This window comes from Erythrolamprus reginae, chromosome 8, assembly GCF_031021105.1.
Source record: "Erythrolamprus reginae isolate rEryReg1 chromosome 8, rEryReg1.hap1, whole genome shotgun sequence".
NCBI lineage: Eukaryota > Metazoa > Chordata > Lepidosauria > Squamata > Dipsadidae > Erythrolamprus > Erythrolamprus reginae.
This window is the reverse complement of record NC_091957.1, coordinates 40,743,479-40,763,922: the sequence shown is the minus strand read 5'-3', so window position 1 is coordinate 40,763,922 and position 20,444 is coordinate 40,743,479. Positions and strand designations below refer to the sequence as shown.

At 41.2% G+C, this 20,444-nt stretch overlaps 1 protein-coding gene across 8 annotated transcripts; it reads left to right on the top strand.

The window, feature by feature from the left end:
• The first annotated feature begins 97 nt into the window (after positions 1-97).
• Positions 98-19,102, top strand: LOC139171479 (SLAIN motif-containing protein-like). 8 transcript variants are annotated; one of them, XM_070759731.1, is made up of 10 exons: positions 98-227; positions 2,567-2,657; positions 4,593-5,322; positions 6,959-7,092; positions 8,534-8,683; positions 13,306-13,446; positions 15,237-15,551; positions 15,638-15,775; positions 17,305-17,626; positions 17,919-19,102. In XM_070759731.1, the coding sequence occupies exons 3-10, from the start codon at positions 4,613-4,615 to the stop codon at positions 17,971-17,973; spliced, it is 1,965 nt and encodes a 654-aa protein (XP_070615832.1). In that variant the 5' UTR covers positions 98-227; positions 2,567-2,657; positions 4,593-4,612; the 3' UTR covers positions 17,974-19,102. The 8 variants fall into 8 exon arrangements, with proteins under 8 accessions (XP_070615832.1, XP_070615834.1, XP_070615837.1 ...); XM_070759733.1 differs by having other exon boundaries at positions 106-220; XM_070759735.1 differs by having other exon boundaries at positions 219-284.
• Positions 19,103-20,444: the final 1,342 nt, after the last annotated feature.

Genomic DNA, 20,444 nt, shown 5'->3' with positions numbered 1-20,444 from the left:
GGGCGCCCTGGCCCCCACCCCTCCCTCTCTCCCTCGCCCCGCCCCTCGCCTCTCTCCTTGCAGCCAATCCCCTTCCTTCCCCGGGCCCGCCTATGCAAATGACGGCGCGAAGTTTTAGCGCCGTGGCCAATTGGGGCCGAGAAGGGGGAGGCGGCGGCGAGGGAGCAGCCGCGGCAACAGAGGCGGCTCGGACTGCGCGTGCGCGAGGCGGCGGCGGCAGGTAGGAGGTGAGCGCGGGCTCCGAAGGTCGCTCCTTGCCCCTCCCCCCCCTCGGTTTCCCTCAGGTGGGCCGTCGGGCCTGGTTCCTCTCCTCCCTCAAGCTCCCGGGCCGGCTCTTCCCCCATCCTCGGCTTCCATCCTTCTCGATAGGCCGGCCTTCAGCCCTCTTTCCTTCCCTGAAAGGGTCCTGGCCTGGGCGGGCAGGTGAAGAGCCCCCCACTCGCGTGACTTGAGAGGGGCTCTTCCTCCCCCCTCCTTCTCTTTTGGCTTATTTGGGTGAATTCATTTCTCTATGGTGGGAGATCTTTATTGGGTGGGAAGGGGAGTTGGAGGGAGAGCTGGGCGGACTCTGGGCTTGGTTGCTTTCTTGCAGGCGTTTTATTACCCAACTACGTAACCTCATCAGTGCTGAAGAAGGATGGAGATGACTATATCCCTGGTGTTTTTCTGAGCTTGGTGTTTTTCTTGCAAACGTTTCATTACCCAACTAGGGAACCTCGTCAGTGCTGGAGGAGAAGGGGTTTGAGAAGGCCTGTGAGGTCTCTGACAGTGGATTTCTTGCAGATGTTTTATTTCCTAGCTATGTAACCTCATCAGTGCTGCAGGAGGAGGAGGAGGTTGGAGATGACTATAGGATCCTTGGTTCTTTCTGAGCTTGGTGTTTTTCTTGCAAACGTTTCATTACCCCACTAGGGAACCTCCTCAGTGCTAGAGGGGGTTTGAGAAGGCCTGTGAGGTCCTTGGTGGTCTCTGACCTTAATGGATTTCTTGCAGATGTTTTATTACCTAACTACGTAACCTCATCAGTGCGGGAGGAGGAGAACCAAGATGACTATAGGATCCTTGGTGCTTTCTGAGCTTGGTGATTTTCTAGCAGACCTTTCATTACTGAACTAGGGAACCTCATCAGTTCTGGGAGGGAGTGGGGTTTGGGGAAGGAGGAGGAGGACTGTCGGGTCCTTGGTGCTCTCTGAGTTTAGTGGGTTTCTTGCATAAATTTTATTACCTGAGTAGGGAACCTCATCGGCGCTGGAAGGAAATGGGAGAGGTGGAGGACTACCGGGTGTTTGGCAGCAGGGGATGGGGTTGAGGAGGAGGGCTGTGGGTCTTGGAGATGTTTCATTACCAGACTATATAACATCATCAGTGATAGGAGGAAATAGGATACGTGGAGTGCAGGAGAAAATGGAAGGGGAGGAAGAGGAGGATAAGAACTGTGGGGCCCCTGGTGGTTGTTTCCTTGCAGACATTTCATTATCTGACTAGGTAACATCATCAATGCTAGAAAGGGGTGGGGTTTGCTCTCTGTTTATGTACCAAGGTTTGCCCTGCCATTGCGCAACCCCCTTCCCTTATAGCACTGATCACAGTTATCTAGTTTGGTAACGAAACATCTGCAAGAAAACAACCTTAGCTCTTAGACCACCAAGGAGACCCACATTCTTCCTCCTCAAACCCCCACCTGCCTGCCTTCCAAGCACTGATGAGGTCACTTAGTTGGATAATGAAAGGTTTGCAAGAAAACAACCAAGCCCAGAAAGCACCAAAGATCCTATCGTCATCCTCCTCTGAGGTCATCTAGTTTAGGTGGCTTTTATTATTAGTTTATTATTATTAAGACTGGGCAATGAAAAGTTTGCAATAAAATCACCAAATTTAGAAAGGTTCTATAGTCCTCCTCCTCCTCAAACCCCTTCTCCTCCAGCACTGATGAAGTTCCCTAGTCAGGTAATGAAAAGTCTGGAAGAAATCCACTAATCTCGGAGAGCACCAAGGACCCCACGGTTCAACCCTGGGCTACAAAAACTCTCCTCTTTCCAAGAGAGGGGCTTTGCTAAAACTCGCCTCCTCTGTAGGCAGTATGTGGTTTGTAGCTCTTACGTTTCTCCCCACGAGCATCTTCTCTTTTTCTTTAATTTTGGGCAATCTCGGTTCCTGGGTTTGCTTTCTGGAAACTCCTCTCCTGCCCTCCTCTTTCCCTGCAAAAACCTTCCCCTTTTGGGGTGGAGTTCAGAAATAGATGAGGCTGCACCCATTTGGTTGGGACTCTGTAGTCCTCCCTCCTTAAGTCTTCCCAAAGGACAACGTCGGTATTTCCTTTACCATTCACCTATTTCTCGAGAAGATCTTTTGTCCTACTGGAGGGTGTTTAAGTTATCCTGATGTTCTCATTTTTCTCTTTGCATCATCTGATCTTTTCCCCTTTGAGATCTGGCCACTGCTTTCTCTTAATTGCAGGGGGAAGTTGTCTATGTAGCAGTTTCTGGTGATAAGGTAGTCTCATATATTTTCTTCCCCCTTTTTCTCCCTGTTGCGATGGCACCACACACATCCTTTTCTTCCTCAGCTCCATGCAGCTCCTGATGACTCGGGCTGTGAGGTCATCCAGTGAGACCAGGGTGGTTCTGTTGCTGTGGTTGTGTTTGACAGATGTGCTGGTAAGAATGTACACTTTGGAATGGGGGAAGGTAACGGGAGGCTGGAATGCTACCCTTTCGGTTGCTGTAATATGTATTTGTTGTGGACAGGTTCTGTTGGATTGCAACAGTCTCCTTGAAAAAGGATCAGAAATTGTGAAATGCAATAGTATGTTTTCATTGTAATATTATTATTGTTATTATTATTATTATTAGTTGCGCTTACAAATCGATTTAACAAAAGGGGATTGTTTTATAAAACTTGGGCTGGACAATGTAAATTGTGTTGTATAGCATTAGACCCATTTATCATTTTGTCTTGATGTGAAAATGAAATCTATGAGTTGCCTTTGAAAATAGGTGGCAATAAGAGACTTAGCATATGTGGTGAGGGATACTACAGTTTCATTTTCAGCAATTTTCTTCCCTTTTTTTTAAAGAAAAACTCATTCCTTACAACATTGCTTTCTTGTGGAAGGATACATATTATCTACTCCGATTATAGGGGTACTGTACTTTCCCCCCAACTCCTTAAGAGCACATAAAACTCTCATGATGATAGTCAATTAGTGACTAGGAATTAGATTATAAAGATTATTGGAAGGATACTTCCTCCTCTTTTGGTTTTGAACCAGAATTATTCAGCATTATTTCTTTTATTGTTGCTTACTTTAAATATACATATATATATACACACTCCCCCTATTTTGCCTTCTATATGGGGCACACTGACATATTTTGAGTTTTAATGCAGGAGCTGCTTAGGAATTTAAAAAATGGTTTTGAAAATTTGTGTACATGGAATAGTTTTAAGCCCTACTTAATATATATGCCGCTCGCTCTGAGTCTCTGGAGAGGGGCGGCATAAAAATCTAATTAATAATAATAATAATAATAATAATAATAATAATAATAATAATAATAATAATAATAATGAAATTATAGAAATAGGTACCTCATTATTTTTGTTTTTCCTCATTTTTGGTGCACAGCATATAAAGTGGGATAATAAAATATTGATAGTACCCTTGTTTATATCATTTTATGTACAGTATTTACTTTATAAATAAGAAAAAAACTCTACACATGCTTTTTCCAGTGTCACTATTCTCTAAATGAGTGCTGAGCTGTAGTGAAGTCTAAAATATTCTGTGTTAAAAGATATTTTCTCAAATTGTAATATATATATATATATTATAATAATGTATAGGCTGCCTAATTTCTCAGATTATGCAAAATATTTAATTTCTGGCCTTAAGCACTAAATTGCTTCCGTTCCCGGATTTCATTTCATTTCTTATCAAAGCTTGAAGAAACAAATATATGATTGAGTAAATGGTGGGGGTGAGCCACATTTTTACAGTCCGTGTTTAATGAGTGAAATTCTAGGTTCTTCTTCCTTCAATATGTAATCTTTCAAAATGATAGTGTTACCAACTACCAGCATACGGAACTGCAGTAATATGTTTTATCTTTCAGATCTTTAATTTCTGGACCTTTTTTTTTTGTTGCACAGACTCAGGCAACACTTTTCTTTGCATTTCTTTTAGATCAGTATTATTTAAGAAGGCATAGTTGGGTATACTGTTACTAAATAACCTTGCCAAACAAAAGCTTCTGTTGAAAGTGCTTCTATGTGGGCAGCCCTAGTTGAATTTTGGAAGATTATTTACTTTACAAGTTCTCATTATAAATGTCAACCTACATAGGAGGTGCAGATTAGTGATGTATCTCATAGCGGTCACTAAAGTTACTGCTTATACCGAAGAAGCGTTGACCATGTCAAGACAGCCAGTGTAAATAAAATATACTATTCCTGCAGATAACTTTCTTTCAGATTCATTAAGGCATCCTTGCTGTGTCATCACACCAAATGCATTTAATAATAGGACAGTCGATAGTTTATATGTGTTCACTGTTTCTTTAATACCCACCTCCTGTGGTATTTCTTTCTAGCAAAATTCCCCAGGGGTTCAATGAAGATGGTCGTTCCTGGGAGCACCAGTGTAATTCAGCCGGACCACAACCTTGGAACGGAATTGAACCGAAGCTCATCAGAGAACTCAGTGATGGGTCCTGATACAGAGTCAATGGCTGATCAAGTGGGCCCTGAGCTGGAAGAAGTGAGGAAATTGCAGGAGCTTGTGAGGCGGCTTGAGCTCCAGAACCAGCAGCTGAGAACTAGAAGCCTACGAAGTGTGCCCGAGGCCAAAATGCTGAGCCAAGCTGATGCTGGAGTGGATAATTGCAATTCTAGGCTCAACGGCATGGAAATGAATAATAGCATCAACGTACTAATGGATAAGCAGGAATTGAAAATCGTGGCAGACCTGCATTCAGCCCTGAGTAAAATAAGGTCAGAAGCAGAGGAAAGTGGTGAGTTCTTTAAAAAGGATGCGGAGGAGGCCACAATACAGCACAGTTGTGAAAACAGTTCTGACCTAGTGCCCTCCGGCGCAAAGTTTGTGAGTAGTACGCAGATGAAGAACAGCGATGCTAACACAAACGACATATTTCGTTGGGATTGCAACCCCACAGTGTTGCTAGAAGATTTTGCCACAGGGCTTGAGCCAGCATTGCAAATGAAGGAAACAAACCTAAACACAGAAGATCCCTTGAAAGAAACGGCTCTGGATGAAGTGGAATTATTGGAGTTAGAGAATGGCAGTGATGAAGAGGACAGCTGGTATGTACTATATGAGATTACATATTGTAGCTTTCAAGGATTCATGCTAAGAGGGAATAAGGCTATAATCATATTTTCCAGAGCATATTATTATTCTGTTTCTCTTTAGTCCACTGGCCCTCAAAAACCTCAGTCAGCGCAGCAGTGTGACAGGTAAATGGGCAGTGTGAAAGAAAGGGGATTAATTTGTAAAAAACAACAACGTTGATCTAAAATGTTTAAGAGAAACAGAAACAAAAAAAGGTATTTGAGACCAGGAAGCCTATATTTCTATTTAGAGTGCTGCTTCACTCATAAGAGATTGCCAAAAATTAGTATTACAGGTATTTGCATAATAGTTGATCTGTACACATAAGAAAATGTAAGATATAAGATCAACTTAAGCAACAATTCCTTAAGTAACCATTCCTTAAGCTCGTTATTGAAAACAATAATTGGATTAGACAAAAGAGGACTGGATTATTGGATTTCCACCCCGGGGCAGTAGAAGTAGGAAGAGGGCTATACTTGAAAAAGAGGCTGAAGCAGCAGTAGGTTGCTCCTGGTTCAGCCTAGTAAGGCGAACAGGTAGCAGCACCAGCGAGAGGCTCCGCCTACCCATCCGGGACTCTTCTGCGCATGTGTAGAAGCATCGCATTTGCGTGCATGAGCAAACCAGTAGCAGCGAAATTTACAACCCACTAGTGGGCTGAAGATTTTTTTAAAACATTTTTTTTTTAAAAAAATGAATACATTTCTCTATAGGGATTCAAAGTTATAATTAACTCAGATGAGATCATTCAGAGGATAAGTTGCGAGGACTATTTTTATTAAGATTGCAAGTATTTAACCTAAGCAGTGTATCTTGAAAAAAATGGAAGACCAATCATAGTTTTACATAAATATTAAAATGTTTCTCCAGCCATTTATCATTATCTTCTTAGCAAAAACATTATGTACAGGTAGTCCTCAACTTACATCAGTTCATTTAATGACCATTTGAAGTTACAACAGCACTGTAAAAAGTGAGTTATAACTGTTTTTCACACTTAGGACCATTGCAGCATCTCTGCAGTCATGTGATCAAATTTCAAATGCTTGACAACTGACTCATATTTTGGTCACAGCGTCCTGGGATCACATGATCACCTTTTGCAACCTTCTGACGAGCAAAGTCAATAAAGAAGCTGGACTCACTTAAAAGTCATGTTAGTAACATAACAACTGCAGCAATTCACTTAACAACTACATAAAGTGGTGCAAAACTCACTTAACAAATGCCTCATTTAACAACAGAAATTTGGGGTTCAATTGTGTCCGTATGTTGAGGACTACCTGTTAGAAAATGAAACAGGCTTACGAGAAAGTACAGTAGGATAGATAATGTCATGAAATTTATGATGAAATTTGAAATGAATTCAAATGAATGAAATCTCAAATTTCAAATGAATAATGAAATTTGGATCCATCTTAAACATGGAAGTAATTTTGTCTGATAACCCACCCACCCCAAAATAGTTAAGAAAGGGGAAGACTTGTTATATTACTTTCTTTGCTTTAGTATTTATTATTTATTGATAAATAACTAATAACATACAGATACTGAAAGAGTTGCTCCAATCAACCTGTCAAGTTAAACTTTACCTTCCCTCTTAAGGCTGTATGTTTCTCCAAGAAAACCACCAACAGATAAAAGGGAATCTCCCCTGAAGTGGTGTAGACAGGTGTTGGATCACCCAAGTCCTGAGACCGAGGCAGCTTGCCGTACCCTCATCGGCAGACTCGACCAAGGTAGGCCTATGTTTTGTCTTGAAATAAGCCTTAAATGATCACCAAGGAAGCTAGTAGGATTGATTTGTTTCTATCACACTTTTAAAGAATACTGGCATAATGGAGATAATGGAAAAGACTAGATAATGTATAATATGTTTGTTGATTGAATGGTTATGTATTTTAATTGGTTTAATTGGACAGGACCTTCTCCAGGTCCCGTCAACTAGACAGTGTTATTTGGCGGGACCTAGAGGAAGAGCCTTCTCTGTGGGGCCCCAGCCCTCTGGAATCAGCTCCCCCCAGAGATTCGTACTGCTCCCACCCTCGCCTTTCGTAAGAATCTAAAGACTCACCTATGCCGCCAAGCTTGGGGTTATTACATTCTCCCCCTTAGCCGATGAATGTATAATGTGTTTGTTGATTTAATGGTTATGTATTTTAATTGGTTTAGGTTTTAGTTGTAACTGAACTTTAATTATTTGGATTTCAATATATATTGTCTTTTTTATATGTTGTAAGCCGCCCCAAGTCCATGGAGAGGGGTGGCATATAAATCCATTAAACTTAAGTTTTAAGTTTAAGTTCTATTAGATTTGTATGCCGCCCCTCTCCAAAGACTCGGGAAGTCTTAAACTTAATTCTGACACAATACATTCAGTACTGTAAGTTGCTGCCCTCTGAATAATTATAATTTGAGTATCTTGCTACTGTGGAAAATGTTAATAATATTGAAAATGAAGAATGGTTGTGCCAAGTTTTTGTGCCAAGTTTTTTGGGGGTTCTTGATGCTATAATTTTACAGACCCATCATACCCAGCCAAAAAGAAGCATTTTGAGCAATGGGCTCTGAACAGTTTTCCTACTAGGTAACAATTTTCATTAGACCACCATACCTGTATCTGTCCTTGATAACTCCAGAAACTTGATTCATGTTGAAATTTTTTGACATATAGTATTAGTATCTCTAAGATTAGTTTCTCTGGGAAACTACACTTTAATGTACATCCATGCTCCAGGATAAGAGATGTCAAGCTATGCATTCCTTCACTGGAGAGAAATGCCATAATACTGGATATCTTCTCATCTAGCCTGTTACTTGGGAAGCTGTAGAGGAGAACCACAGCTCATCTCTTCCCTTTAGCACTTCAGACCGACTCAAGTATGTCCAAGGTGAACATTGTAAAATTCACATCATAGTATACCTCAGTCCTACCCCTGCGAGTCCCAGATGTTAAGACAGGAGAGCCCATGGACAACTAAGGATTGTTTTCGTTTGTTTTAATTCCAGAGATTAATCTATCAGCCATAATTGGAAATTGAATTTATTGGTTTGTATCATGACTCAGGGGGTGAGTGTGTCCGGCATGTAATGCATGCAGATGTGGTTTCATATTCTCTCTCTCTTCACACTGTGCTTTACGTGGTAACAATTCGTGGCTTTTTTTGTATCTTCCTTTAGCCAGTAGGTGGAAATCCTTGTATTGCAGTCCATTGGCGTCTCCAAGTGTGCATAACTTGAATGCAGACACAGGGTCCTGTAGCAATGCACTAAATTCTCCTGGGCACTACAAATCAACTAACAAACCACTACTAACTTGCGGTAGCTCAGGTATGGCATGGCATCTGGGATACTTTTCAGAGGAATGGAGGTGGGGAATGCATGCCCAGAAAGGACAAGATGTGACTGGTTCTTTTTGTTCAGTTTAATGTGATGATCTAAGGCAGGAGTGTCAAACACAAGGCAATGTGGTCGGATCCGGCCCATGGAGCCATCCTGGAAATTGTAAGGGGGAGGCCTGCGTCCCTTCGGTCCAGTCTACCCAATGCAAAGAGGAAAGATTGGGCCACATGGCTTCAGCTTGGGGAGTGATGTCATGTTGGCCATGCCCACCCAGTTGGCCATACCCAGTGAGTGGCATCAAGCTAGACACTCCTACCCAGTTGTCCCGCCTCTTTGCTTTCTGAGATCAACCACAACCTGACGCAGCCCTCAATGAAATTGAGTTTGACACCCCTGATCTCTAAGGACATCTTCAGCTAATGCTTCCAGGAATCATCTTATTTAAATCATCTTGCTTCTCTGTGCTAATTTCTGTTTGTTCGGGTTTTTCCCTTCCAAAGGTCTGTATTATTTTTGTGATTAAGGACCGTTGTCTGGCCCAACTCCTTCAGGCCCAGGGCATTTGATTATCCTTTAGGAAAACGGAGAATCCTCTTTAGCATGGCATTCTTGCGTTGCTTTGTTGCTTTATGTGTCTGAAAACGTTTTAACTTGCATGTATATTTATATATCCTCTCCCATGGTTGGTGAGAATTAGCTTATACAGGTAGTCCTCGACTTACAACCTCAACAGAAATGCAACGTTTTTGTTGTTAAGCAAAATATTTATTAAGTTTTGTTCCATTTTATCACCTTTCTTGCCCCAGTTGTCAAGCATTTCAGGTTTTTCCATTGTTGGAAGGTGGCAAAAGGGGATCTCACAATCCCAGAATACTGCAACCATCACAAATACAAGTCATTTGCAGAAGCGTTTGAGTTTTGCTCATTTGAACTTGGGGATGCTGCCATGGTCCTAAACACTGACAAATGTTCACAAGGCAATTCGAACCGTCACTGAATGAACTGTTGTAAGTCGAGGACTACCTGTAGTCCCAAGTCTATAATAAATAGACCCGCACATTTCTTGTCCGCCTTGCCTGAAGTTTTTGAAAAGTTGGAATGACCAGTTTGTCTTGGAAGATGGTACAGCAGAGATCCTCAAACTTGGCAACTTTAAGACTTGTGGACTTTTAACACCCAGAACACTGAGAATTGAAATCCACAAGTCTTAAAGTTGCCAAGTTTGAGGATCTCTGCTCTAGTGAGTATTGATTTGCATTTAGAACCAGCATTTAAAAGCCAATCTCTAATCGCATGCTTGATTATTATTATTATTTTTAAAAACAAGACAAGTGAAATACCATTGGATCATTTTCTAAATATTTCTTGTACCTTTGGGGTGGAGAAGAGAAAATATAATAAGACTAAATTACTGACATCTTACATTCTAATAAAACACAATACTGAATTGCCTTTTTCAAGTGGAGGCTATAACAGTAACTTATACCTGATTATTTTTGTCTTTTATTACTGGAATTTCTAGTAATTCTTTTACTCTTTCCTTTCAGTGATAAAAATATATGCAGTTTATCTGGTTTGCTGCCAATTCTATGTTTAAAGACAGATCAAATAGCAAAATAGAAATGACTTTCTCAATGGTGTTTGTTAAAAAAAAATTAGACCGATTTTAACAAATGTAACAAATCGTCCTTTCAGAGCAATGAGTGAACCTAAAAATAATTTTTTTTCATACTTAGTGTATTAAGGAATTATGATGTAGTATCCTCAAACTGCGACTAATGAGGAAATCTACATGGAGTGCCTGCCTCCATACCAGGCAGCTTTTAATTGGATACTTTTGCTTGCTCTGCAAGGCTGAAATTTGGCATCTCTTTGCAGACCTTTATTCATGATTTGATCTCAGTCATGTGAAAATTCTTTTTTTGCTGAACCGGAAATTCACCTTCCACTTGATGTTACCAATGAAATTAATCAATTAGGGAACAGGGGGAAAGTAAATCCTTACAGACCTTAATCTCAAATACTATAGTTTGCTTCCTTTATCCTGCCAACTAAATCGGTGCATTTTCTAATACTGTACAGCAGGGGTATCAAACTTGAATTCATTGAGGGCCACATCAAGGCTTTGTTTGACCTTGGGGGGCTGGGGTGGGGGCGGCTGGGCAGAGTGGGCATGGCTAGATTGACGTCATTCATGTCAGAGACGCCTGTGGGGGCCCGAGTGCCATGCCAGAGAAAATGAGCTCCCAATCTCCGTTTTCAGCTAGGACGGCCTCCTGCAACCCTCTGCCAGGGAAAATGGAGCATGTGGCCCTTCCGAGCTCTGTTTTCACTGGCAGAGGGTTGCAGGAGGCTGTAGTAGCCAAAAACGGAGTTCAGGAGCCCGTTTTCGCTGGCAGAGGCACCGCAGGCCAGATCTAAGCATCCCAATGGGCCAGGTGCAGCCTGTGGGCCTTGATTTTGGCACCCCTGCTGTATAGCAATGCAATAGTGGCAATTATCTGTATAAAAATATATAGCAAAGATATTCAATGCTGTACAGCAAAGCTGGCTGAGGAATTCTGGGAACTGAATCCCACAAGTCTTTAACGTTGCCAAAGTTGAGAAATATTTCTGTGCAGAATTTTACCCAGACAGCTGTTCTAGTTTACTTCTGTTATTTACACTTTTAGCAGTTGTTCGTAGGACTTTAGTAGATCAATTGCTGCGATTAGACAGGATTAATTAGACAGACTGGAGCTGCCACACGGCAGTTTTAAGTCTTTGCTGTTGTTTAGCTTCTGGATCATTTACCTTTCTTCATGGTGATTTGTTTTGGGAGAGATACTCCCATTGAAAGGAACAAGACTTTTATTTCTCCAATGATTTTTAAGTGCATAGGGTGGATAAAAATTGATATTAATTTTTTACATTGGATTTTTAAAAATTAAATTGGATTTCTTTTTATTTTTTATCAAATTTATTTTAATAAAATGCTTTTGGAGTAAAAATCTATCAAAAGATAGTTTCCTATTTAAGATACATAAATGATTTAGTTTATTGAAGATAAAATGTAGCATAGTTATGTAGCATGAGGCTGTATATTCTGCAATATTGGGTGAGTCAACAGCAGGTCAGAGGAGGAGCCACTGCAAGACAGAGATAACAGTTGCTTTTTAAAAGATATACAATTTAAATCGAGTTGATCTAAAGCAAGCCTTTTTACTAGTGATTTAAATCATGGTTTAAATCGATTTGATTTAAATCAAATCCACCCTGTAAAGGCAGAGCCCTCACTCTAAATTGGAAGGGCAGTAAGATCTGTTTTAATTTCTGTACCTGAGTTTTGACCTGCTCCCCTTGTTCCCTGTGAATTTACTTTTGAAAGCCTCCCAAACTCTTTCTACCTCTGAGAATGGTAACCTCTCTTGTTTGATCCTACACAGCTTTTAGTATTTCTAATTGCTTTCTGAGTAACAAACATGACCGTGCTGCTTAGAAGGCAATTAAGATTGTTGCGGTTAGTCACGAATGCTTATCCTGCTTAAACACACACGCAATTGCCATATACTGTAATTAGCTTAGTTTCTTGTTTAATGACTAAGCAACTGCTTCTTCCTACATGTCCAGGACTTTGTAAATAAGACAATAAGAATCTGTTCTTGCCAATTAAGCAAACAATGCCCCCTCCCCTTATGTCAAAGTGACCTATGAAGTATATTGAGGGGAAGGCTAAAAATAATCAATTGTGAACTAGTAACATGTTTATAGTGCAACTTGGTGGCCAAAATATCTTGTCCTGTTGTCTATTGTTTTTAAAATAACCTCACATTTCTCTGGTATCCAAAGCAAAAATAGAATATGTTTTGCAGCAGGCTTGAGCATTACCGTATCTTAAATTCACACTCTGAATTTGAAAGTATTAAATTTTCAAAAATGCTCATCCAGCTGCCGCAGAAATTAGAGTCATCTTGACTGATATAACCTAAGACGCTCTTGAAACATGAAGAACGGATAATGCGACAAAGCCAATACATGTTAATATTGGCCTGTGTCCTTTAGTAGAGGATGTTGACTCATATCTTCAGCCACATGCTGTTAGGGAAACCCTTTACTCATAGTAGAAAAACTAAAATTACTTTGTAACTAATATGTTAAATTGACTTTGCATTCACAAACACCTCCCTTTTAGTTTTGTGTTTCTGGTGCTAGAGGAAATGATACAATTACGTTTGACCCAGTTTTGAGGGCTCTTGGTGGCTCCATCCAAACTATTTTACAGGTCACAGTCTTTTCTTTGCACGTCAAGGAAACAGAGTTGCCAAAGGTTTGTAGGAGGCAGTGCCCGTTCACCTGGGATATTAGGATAATAAAGGTTAACTGAAATGACAAATTTAATAACAGAATTCTACAGTTACCATATACGGCAGGATAACTTTCCTCCATATTGAATATTGAAAGTATTCTCTCACTTTGAAATTATTGCTGGACAATCCTTAATAAATTTGTTTATCTACAAAATGGGGGGGGGGAGAGAGTATACTACTACAGTACTTATATAGTTTGTATTTTAAAATATCTAGCTTCCTCACTCTCACCTTCCTTTTCCTTATCTCCCACATCTTTCTAAGGTTACTTGAACGTACATTCAGCTTTGAGCTCTCAGTCTTCTGTCGATAGTGAACTTAGTACCTCAGACGACTCGATTTCAATGGGCTACAAACTGCAGGACTTGACTGACGTGCAAGTTATGGCCCGCCTACAGGAAGAAAGTAGGTGAAAGCAATTGACAGTATTTCTGTCTCCACATCACCTTTTGCAGGAGGATTTTTATTTTTAGAAAAAAGAATGCAAAATATTATTATTCCACATACTAAATTTTCTTTCATTCTAACAGCCCAAGAGAACCCATGGATAGTTTCTTAGGTGGACAGTTGGATGCCCCTGCTAATAAATTAATGTCCCCATTTAAAGATATGAAGAAGCATGTCTGTTGCTGCTTTGGCTATATCTGTCTAGAAGCACCTGCTCTTGAACTCATTGGAGCTGCTTTTGAAATGCATGCGTGTTCCAGCATAGCTTAACAATCTTTGGGGAAAATAGCAAAAGTACTTAGACTTATATACCACTTCACAGTGCTTTACAGCCCTCTCTAATCAATTTACCGAGTCAGCATCTTGCCTCCAAGAATCTGGAGATGAAAATAAAGTCTTTTCTTCTCTAGATTGAGAAAGAAAAATAGACAAAGTCTTGCTTTTAAAGCAGATTACATTAGACTATCTAATTATGGATCATTTAGCCTTGAAATTGCACCTTTGTGAAAGAACTACAGCATTCCACTATATTTCTGGAAAACTCGGGTTATTTATAGCTGCACATATTATATTAAACATTTGGTTTCTTACTGGTAAAAGTGTAAAATGAAAAAGTTGTAGAATGACATTTATTTGTTTGTTTGTTTGTTTGTTTGTTTATTTGATTTTTATGCCGCCCTTCTCCTTAGACTCAGGGTGGCTTATAACATGTTAGAAATAGCACTTTTTAACAGAGCTAGGCTATTGCCCCCACAATCCGGGTCCTCATTTTATCTGGAAGGCTGAGTCAACCTTGAGCCAGTGATGAGATTTGAACTGCTGACATTCTGATCTACAGTCAGCTTCAGTGGCCTGCAGTACACCTGCTGCGCCATCCCAACATAGTTGATATGCTGATGTTTGCTTAAACGTCCGAGGGAGGCCCTGTGGATTTATAATATGCTGTCACTATCAAAATTCTCGGGATTGTTACTCTGCCCCAAAATGCAGATACTGTTTATGAGTGCTGAAATACAAGTAAACTACTTGTTCTGTGATTAATTGTGTCTCCAGAGATGTTAAAGCTAGATTGCAACCCTCATTTTGGCGCCTTTAAAATGATTGCGGCTACAAGCAGAAAATGCTGCCGTTGCTTTGCACGGGTTTTATTACCTTGGGTATGCATCTGACGTGGTTGCTTTCATGTTTGCTTCGCTAGCCCTTCCGTGGGAAACGTTTACTGTCATCACAGATATGCTAAAACAGCCTGATCAAGAACTAACTATGTCTTCTTGAAGACAAATTAAATCTAATTTTAATTTCTGTGTTTTGGTAAAAGTTCTTTTCCTTCTCTTAGATGAGTTCAGTCTGTTTTATGTTCATTGACATTTTTATTTCTTCTTTCATCGTTCCACTTATAAATGGGTCTTGCCATTCTAGTTGATCTTATTTCTCTCTATGTTCCCTTGGTCCCTCTTGTTCTGCTCTTTTTTCTGTTTCACTTTCTTCTTGTATATTTCGCCCCCTATTACTTCCTCTTGTCTTATCTATTTCCTCTCTTCTCCCTCGTTCCTCAAATGAACTGAAGTGATGGTCATAGAATTCATGTGCTTTATCTGTGGAATCCACTCTGTATCTTTTTTCATTCCAGGTGGCTAATATTCCCTCGGGTGTCAGCCACCTGAAATTTTCATCCTATTTAATCAGTTGTCAGAAATTGGTATTGCTAGAAGTAACAATGTCTTCTCTTGGCCGTGGCCTTACTTCAGGTCTTCGCCAGGATTGTGCCTCCAGCTCGGCCTCCGTTTCCCGCCGCAGTTCCAGTGCCTCCTTACACTCCTTGCGCAGGGGCACCTACAGTGACCAGGATTTTGACACGTACAGTTTGGAAGATGAGGATGATGACTGCTCCTTCTCCTATCACAGCAGTCACAGATACTCTCCATCCCCACTCAGCTCACCGCGTTGCCAGTCTCCATCCGTAAACGCAGATTACGGAAGGGCCACAAATACCCGCATTCGGCCCCCACGGAAGACAGTGCAGAGCCCAATGCAAGATCGACTCAAGTATTCTTCAAATGAAGGTGTGTACCCCCATTCCGGAATCTCTCTGCCTTTTTGAAGGTAGATGGCAGCAGTGGGATTTTTCAATGCTTGTTCTCATTTACAGAGGAACTGCGTCACAGTATGCCTAACCTGGCTAGGAGCGGCCTGCGATCTTTGGAGTCTGTGAGAAATAGCCGGAGCTTGGACTCAGATTTACAGATTCCCAGTAGTCGACTCTCTAGAATCCATCAGGAATCTGTCAGTAAGTTGGCTTCTTTTTCTCCGAGTGTTCCATGACATTTCAGTTGGTGTGATGACCAAAGGAGGAAAGATAGCATGTTGTTTGAAAGATCTGAGTTTTCTGCAGGTTTTAATGGGGCTGTGCATTCCCTGAAGTAAGGGTCAGGCACACGTAGCCATATCGGAGGACACACGAGGTCTTGCTCTATGTCAGCTCCCGCATGCATGTGTATGCTGGCCAACTGAAGCTTCCCTGAAAGCTCTGGAATGCAAAAAATGGGATGATGGGAAAACCAGAAGTCTGTTTTTCTGAACTTCTGAAGTTTGCCCGTTTGGCTGTTTTTCACTGTCCCAGGCTTCAGTGAGGCCTGTGTGCCTGCATGGGTCTGGGAGGGGAATTGTGCACATAATAATAATAATAATAATAATAATAATAATAATAATAATAATAATAACAACAACAACAACAACAACAACAACAACAACAACAACAACAACAACCTATTAGATTTGTATGCTGCCCCTCTCCGAGGACTCGGAGCGGCTCACAACAATACAGGGGAGGCACATATGTGTGTGGAGGAGGGAATAAAGTGTTGCCACATACGTGCCGGTGGGCTAACACATTCACACACACACTTTTAGCATGCAAACCCAAAAAGGTTTGCCATCATTGGCCTATAGCAGTGATGGCGAACCTTTTTTTCCTCGGATGCCCAAAAAGTGCCTGTGTGCGTTATTGTACGCGTGCCCACACCTATATTAAATATTCTTCTACATGCCCACGGTCCCCCATTTCCTGCCTTCCAGTGGGCCCAGTTTTTGCCCTCCCCAGGCTCCAGAGGTTTTCATGGAGCTGGGGGAGGGCAAAAACATCCCTTCCTGCCCCCCTGGAGGCCCTCCAGAGGCCAAAAACACCCTCCCAGAGCCTCTGTGTGGGCCAAAAATCACCTGGCCGGTGCCCACATGTGCGCTGGAGCTGAGCTAGGGCAACAGCTCATGTGCTGGCAGATATGGCACGTGTGCCACCTATGGCACACGTGCCATAAGTTCTCCATCACAGGCCTATAGTAGCCACATGACCACGGAAATGTCTTCGGACTATGCTGGCACCCTTGGCTAAGAAACGGCCCCTTAAGAGCTGGAAATGACTGGACTTTACTTTTTAATTTGTGGATTCAATTGAGAGTTTGACTTCTCTAGCCCTCTGTGCCCTGGAATTGCTTTAGCTGTGTGAATTTGCCTGAAAACTTCTCTCCTTATGATCCCTTTTGGATATGCTCCCCAAATTCCCTTCCCCCTAGGCTTATAAAATTTATGCATGGTATGTCTGTATGTATGATTGGTTTCTTAAATTGGGTTTTTTTACATTACTTTTAATATTAGATTTGTTCATATTGTCTTTTTACTGTTGTTAGCCGTCCCGAGTCTACAGAGAGGGGCGGCATACAAATCTAATAAATAAATAAATAAATAAAATTAATAAATAAATAGACCCTCATTTTATAAATATTAATACCGTCTCTATTTCCCCTCTTTTCTGCTTTTAAGGTCTGACTCCAAATAAGCTCCGCTATTCCTCTGGTGCTGGTCAGTCCCCCCTGACAGTCCGTCAGCCTGTGAAAGCAAGCCCCTGTACTAATGCTCTCCTAACCCCACGGCAGCCAGTTAGAGGTTCCGGGTATGCTAATCCCGCTGGCCGCGTCCGAAAGCTACAGTCTTCCACGCTGAACCCAAACACTTCGAGTAATGGCAGTTCAGTGTACCGGAGCAACAGCATGGCCACTGGAGCAAAAAGCTCTCTTCCTAAAAATAAAGCTTTGGCTGCAGGAGCATCCACCCTGAAGAGCAAGTTGAGCCAGCCAGCCAAGAGGTGAGACCTAAAAGCTCATGCAGGGGCTCAGAGGCGCAGTTGAGAGTAAAGATTGACTTGACCTGCATCTATAAACTGTAGGATTGTTCCTTTAAAAACTTATACCCTACCTAGTTTTATTCTGCAGCGATCTAGCAGATCTGTGGGCCAAAACAAATAGCGGAAGATAATTGCTTTTTAGAAAAATGTTTTTTAAGACTAGTAACAGACAATGAATTAAGTCTCCCGTCTTCTAAGTACTGTTTATTAAAGCATTCTGTAAGTAAAATGTCTTGTCTGTACGTCCCAACAGATATCCAAAGGCCAACATACCTGTGGACGACTCTTGGAAAGATGGATGTTATTGAACGAAGCCAAAAAAAGAATAATGAACAATGACTTGTTTGTTGGGTTATGTAACTGGACAACAGCCCAGCTGGCTGGGCAGGAGGACATGCTGAAAGGCCTCCATTTCCTCCCCATTTGCCCCCATGCTTGACAAACTGGAATGATGAACTTGGGACATTTGCTTCGCTTTGTCTTGACAATGGACCTTGATGGCTGGTTTGTTTTGTTTTTTTTGTTCCTGCTGTTCTTGTCTTACTGCTGAGCCTTGATTACGGTAGTTCTTGTACCTGAAGGTACAGGTGCGGCCCAAGACACATTTGAAGATTTGTTCTTGGTACACAGCAAGGAAGAAGAGCATGGGATAAGCACTCTTGCGGCAACGAGAGATTTCTGAGTCTGTGGGGTTGGGGTTTTTTTCCCTTTGCAAAAGGCAGCTAGGTAAGATAAACATAATTAGAAATGACTGTTTCTTATGTCAGTTGGTGTAACTTGACTTTTCTAGGAAATTCAGAGGATTTTTAAAAACTTGTCCAGAAGAGTTATCGTCACTACTTTTATTATACAACTTGAAAAGGTTTTTTTTTTAAAAAAAAACACAACCTAATAGTTATAGCACGCATCATTTGTCACAAGAGAATGTCTTAAAAGCTTGGTATCCCCATTGTCTCCAAGACTGTTTTGTGTGCTGTTGCCTGCAGGCTGATAATGTGAAGTCTTATTTACCCCATTTGCTCTCTTCCTTTATCTTTTAGCTAGGCAAATTTCCGTGTGGGTAGTAGCTACACCTTTGCCGGCTAAAAATGCACTTGGAAGTGTTTTGTTCTCTCATGATCGTCACTTAATTCCTTGATACTAAAATCTACCTTTCTGCTTTTGTACAAGTATTTTCTACTCTCCAGGGTTTTTTGGGGGGTGGGGGGGTGGGGGGGGTGGGGGGAGGGAAGAGGGGCTTGTTTTTGGATGAAGGAACTTGTTTTTTTAAAACATGAAATCTGTGGCTCCTGGAGTTTGTCAAATGCAAGAATACAATCATACTTGGGAATGCAAACTGGCCCATCCGCCAACCCTACTTCTTGCCACCAATGTGACTTGATATTGTAGTTAATAAATGTGAAGGGGACTAGTGCTACCTTCTCTTTAGTAGCAAAATTTGTGTCCTGCTGGCTTTCTTTGCATAGAGAAATAGTACACAGTCCTGTGTCTAAACAACAGTTCATTTAGCGACTCTTCAAAGTTACAGCGTCACTGGAAAAGTGATAGATCACCATTTTTCACACTTAAAAATTGTTGCAGCATCTCCATGGTCACATGATCAAAATTCAGACACTCGGCCACTGACTCACAAGCAAAGCCATTGGGGAAGCCAAATTTCACTTAATAGCCATGTTGTTAACAACAGCAGAAATTCATTTCACAAACCGTTTTGTGTAACAATGTTGTAAAAATTCACTTAACAAATGCCTCACTCAGCAACAGAAATTTTGGGCTCAGCTAAGGTCATAAGTCAAGGACTATCTGTAGCAGACACTATCCTGGGACAAGAAAATCAATGTCTTCTCTCAAACAAGATTCATTATGAAGATGTTGGGAGAAAAGTAATATATTGACACTTACAAATGCATTGGTAACAGAGGTTCTATGGAATTGGTAATAACTTGGTAGCCTGGGTTGTTAGAACCAGCAGCAACCCAGGCCTGCCTCACACACAAACCAGCTAGGCGACGCTGTAGGCGTCGCCACCTTGTTTTTGCTTCTGCGCATGCTGGGCCTTTAGCACTGCGTGCGCACCCCTGCGCAGCATGTAAAGGAGTGAACCGGCAGCAAAGAATCCACCGCTGATTGGTAATGCTTTGATATAGTTAAAGCCAAGGCGGTGACCCATAAAAACACACAAGAATTCATTAAGTAATTTTAAGCTTTCCTGTTAGTCATTTGCCAAGTGAATGAACGCTTGCTACGGTTGGACAGTTTGTATTTGTTTCCTGGCCACTGGGCTGAATGGTTTCCTTTTGGTCCAGAAGTTTTAATAACATTTAATTGTAACCACACTGACTTAATCAGTAGGTATAACTACTACTTGCTTGAAATGCTTTGTGAACCAGGTCACTGGTCATCTCCTGCAATTGGATGGTGACTTCAAACAAGAATGGTTATACAACCTCTGCTTGATTTTATGCTGCCATGCTTCCTGAAATAACAGCTGAAACGTAAGAGATGGACCAGCTGGTACTTAGTGTTTTCAAAAGGTCATCAGTAGAAGTAAGTGTGTAAACAGATGTTGAAAAGGCACACCATAAAATGTTTTTGCCCAATCAGAATGCACCCTGAAAGAAATGGCTTTAAATTATAAGTATCGCTGGATGTTTACTTGTAAAATAAAGGCTGGCAGGAATTTGATTTCAGATTTTCAAACCATTCTGTAAATACTTAACACAATTTTGTTTAACCAATCACAATTTTATGGGCAAAATAACACTTTGGACCACTTTTG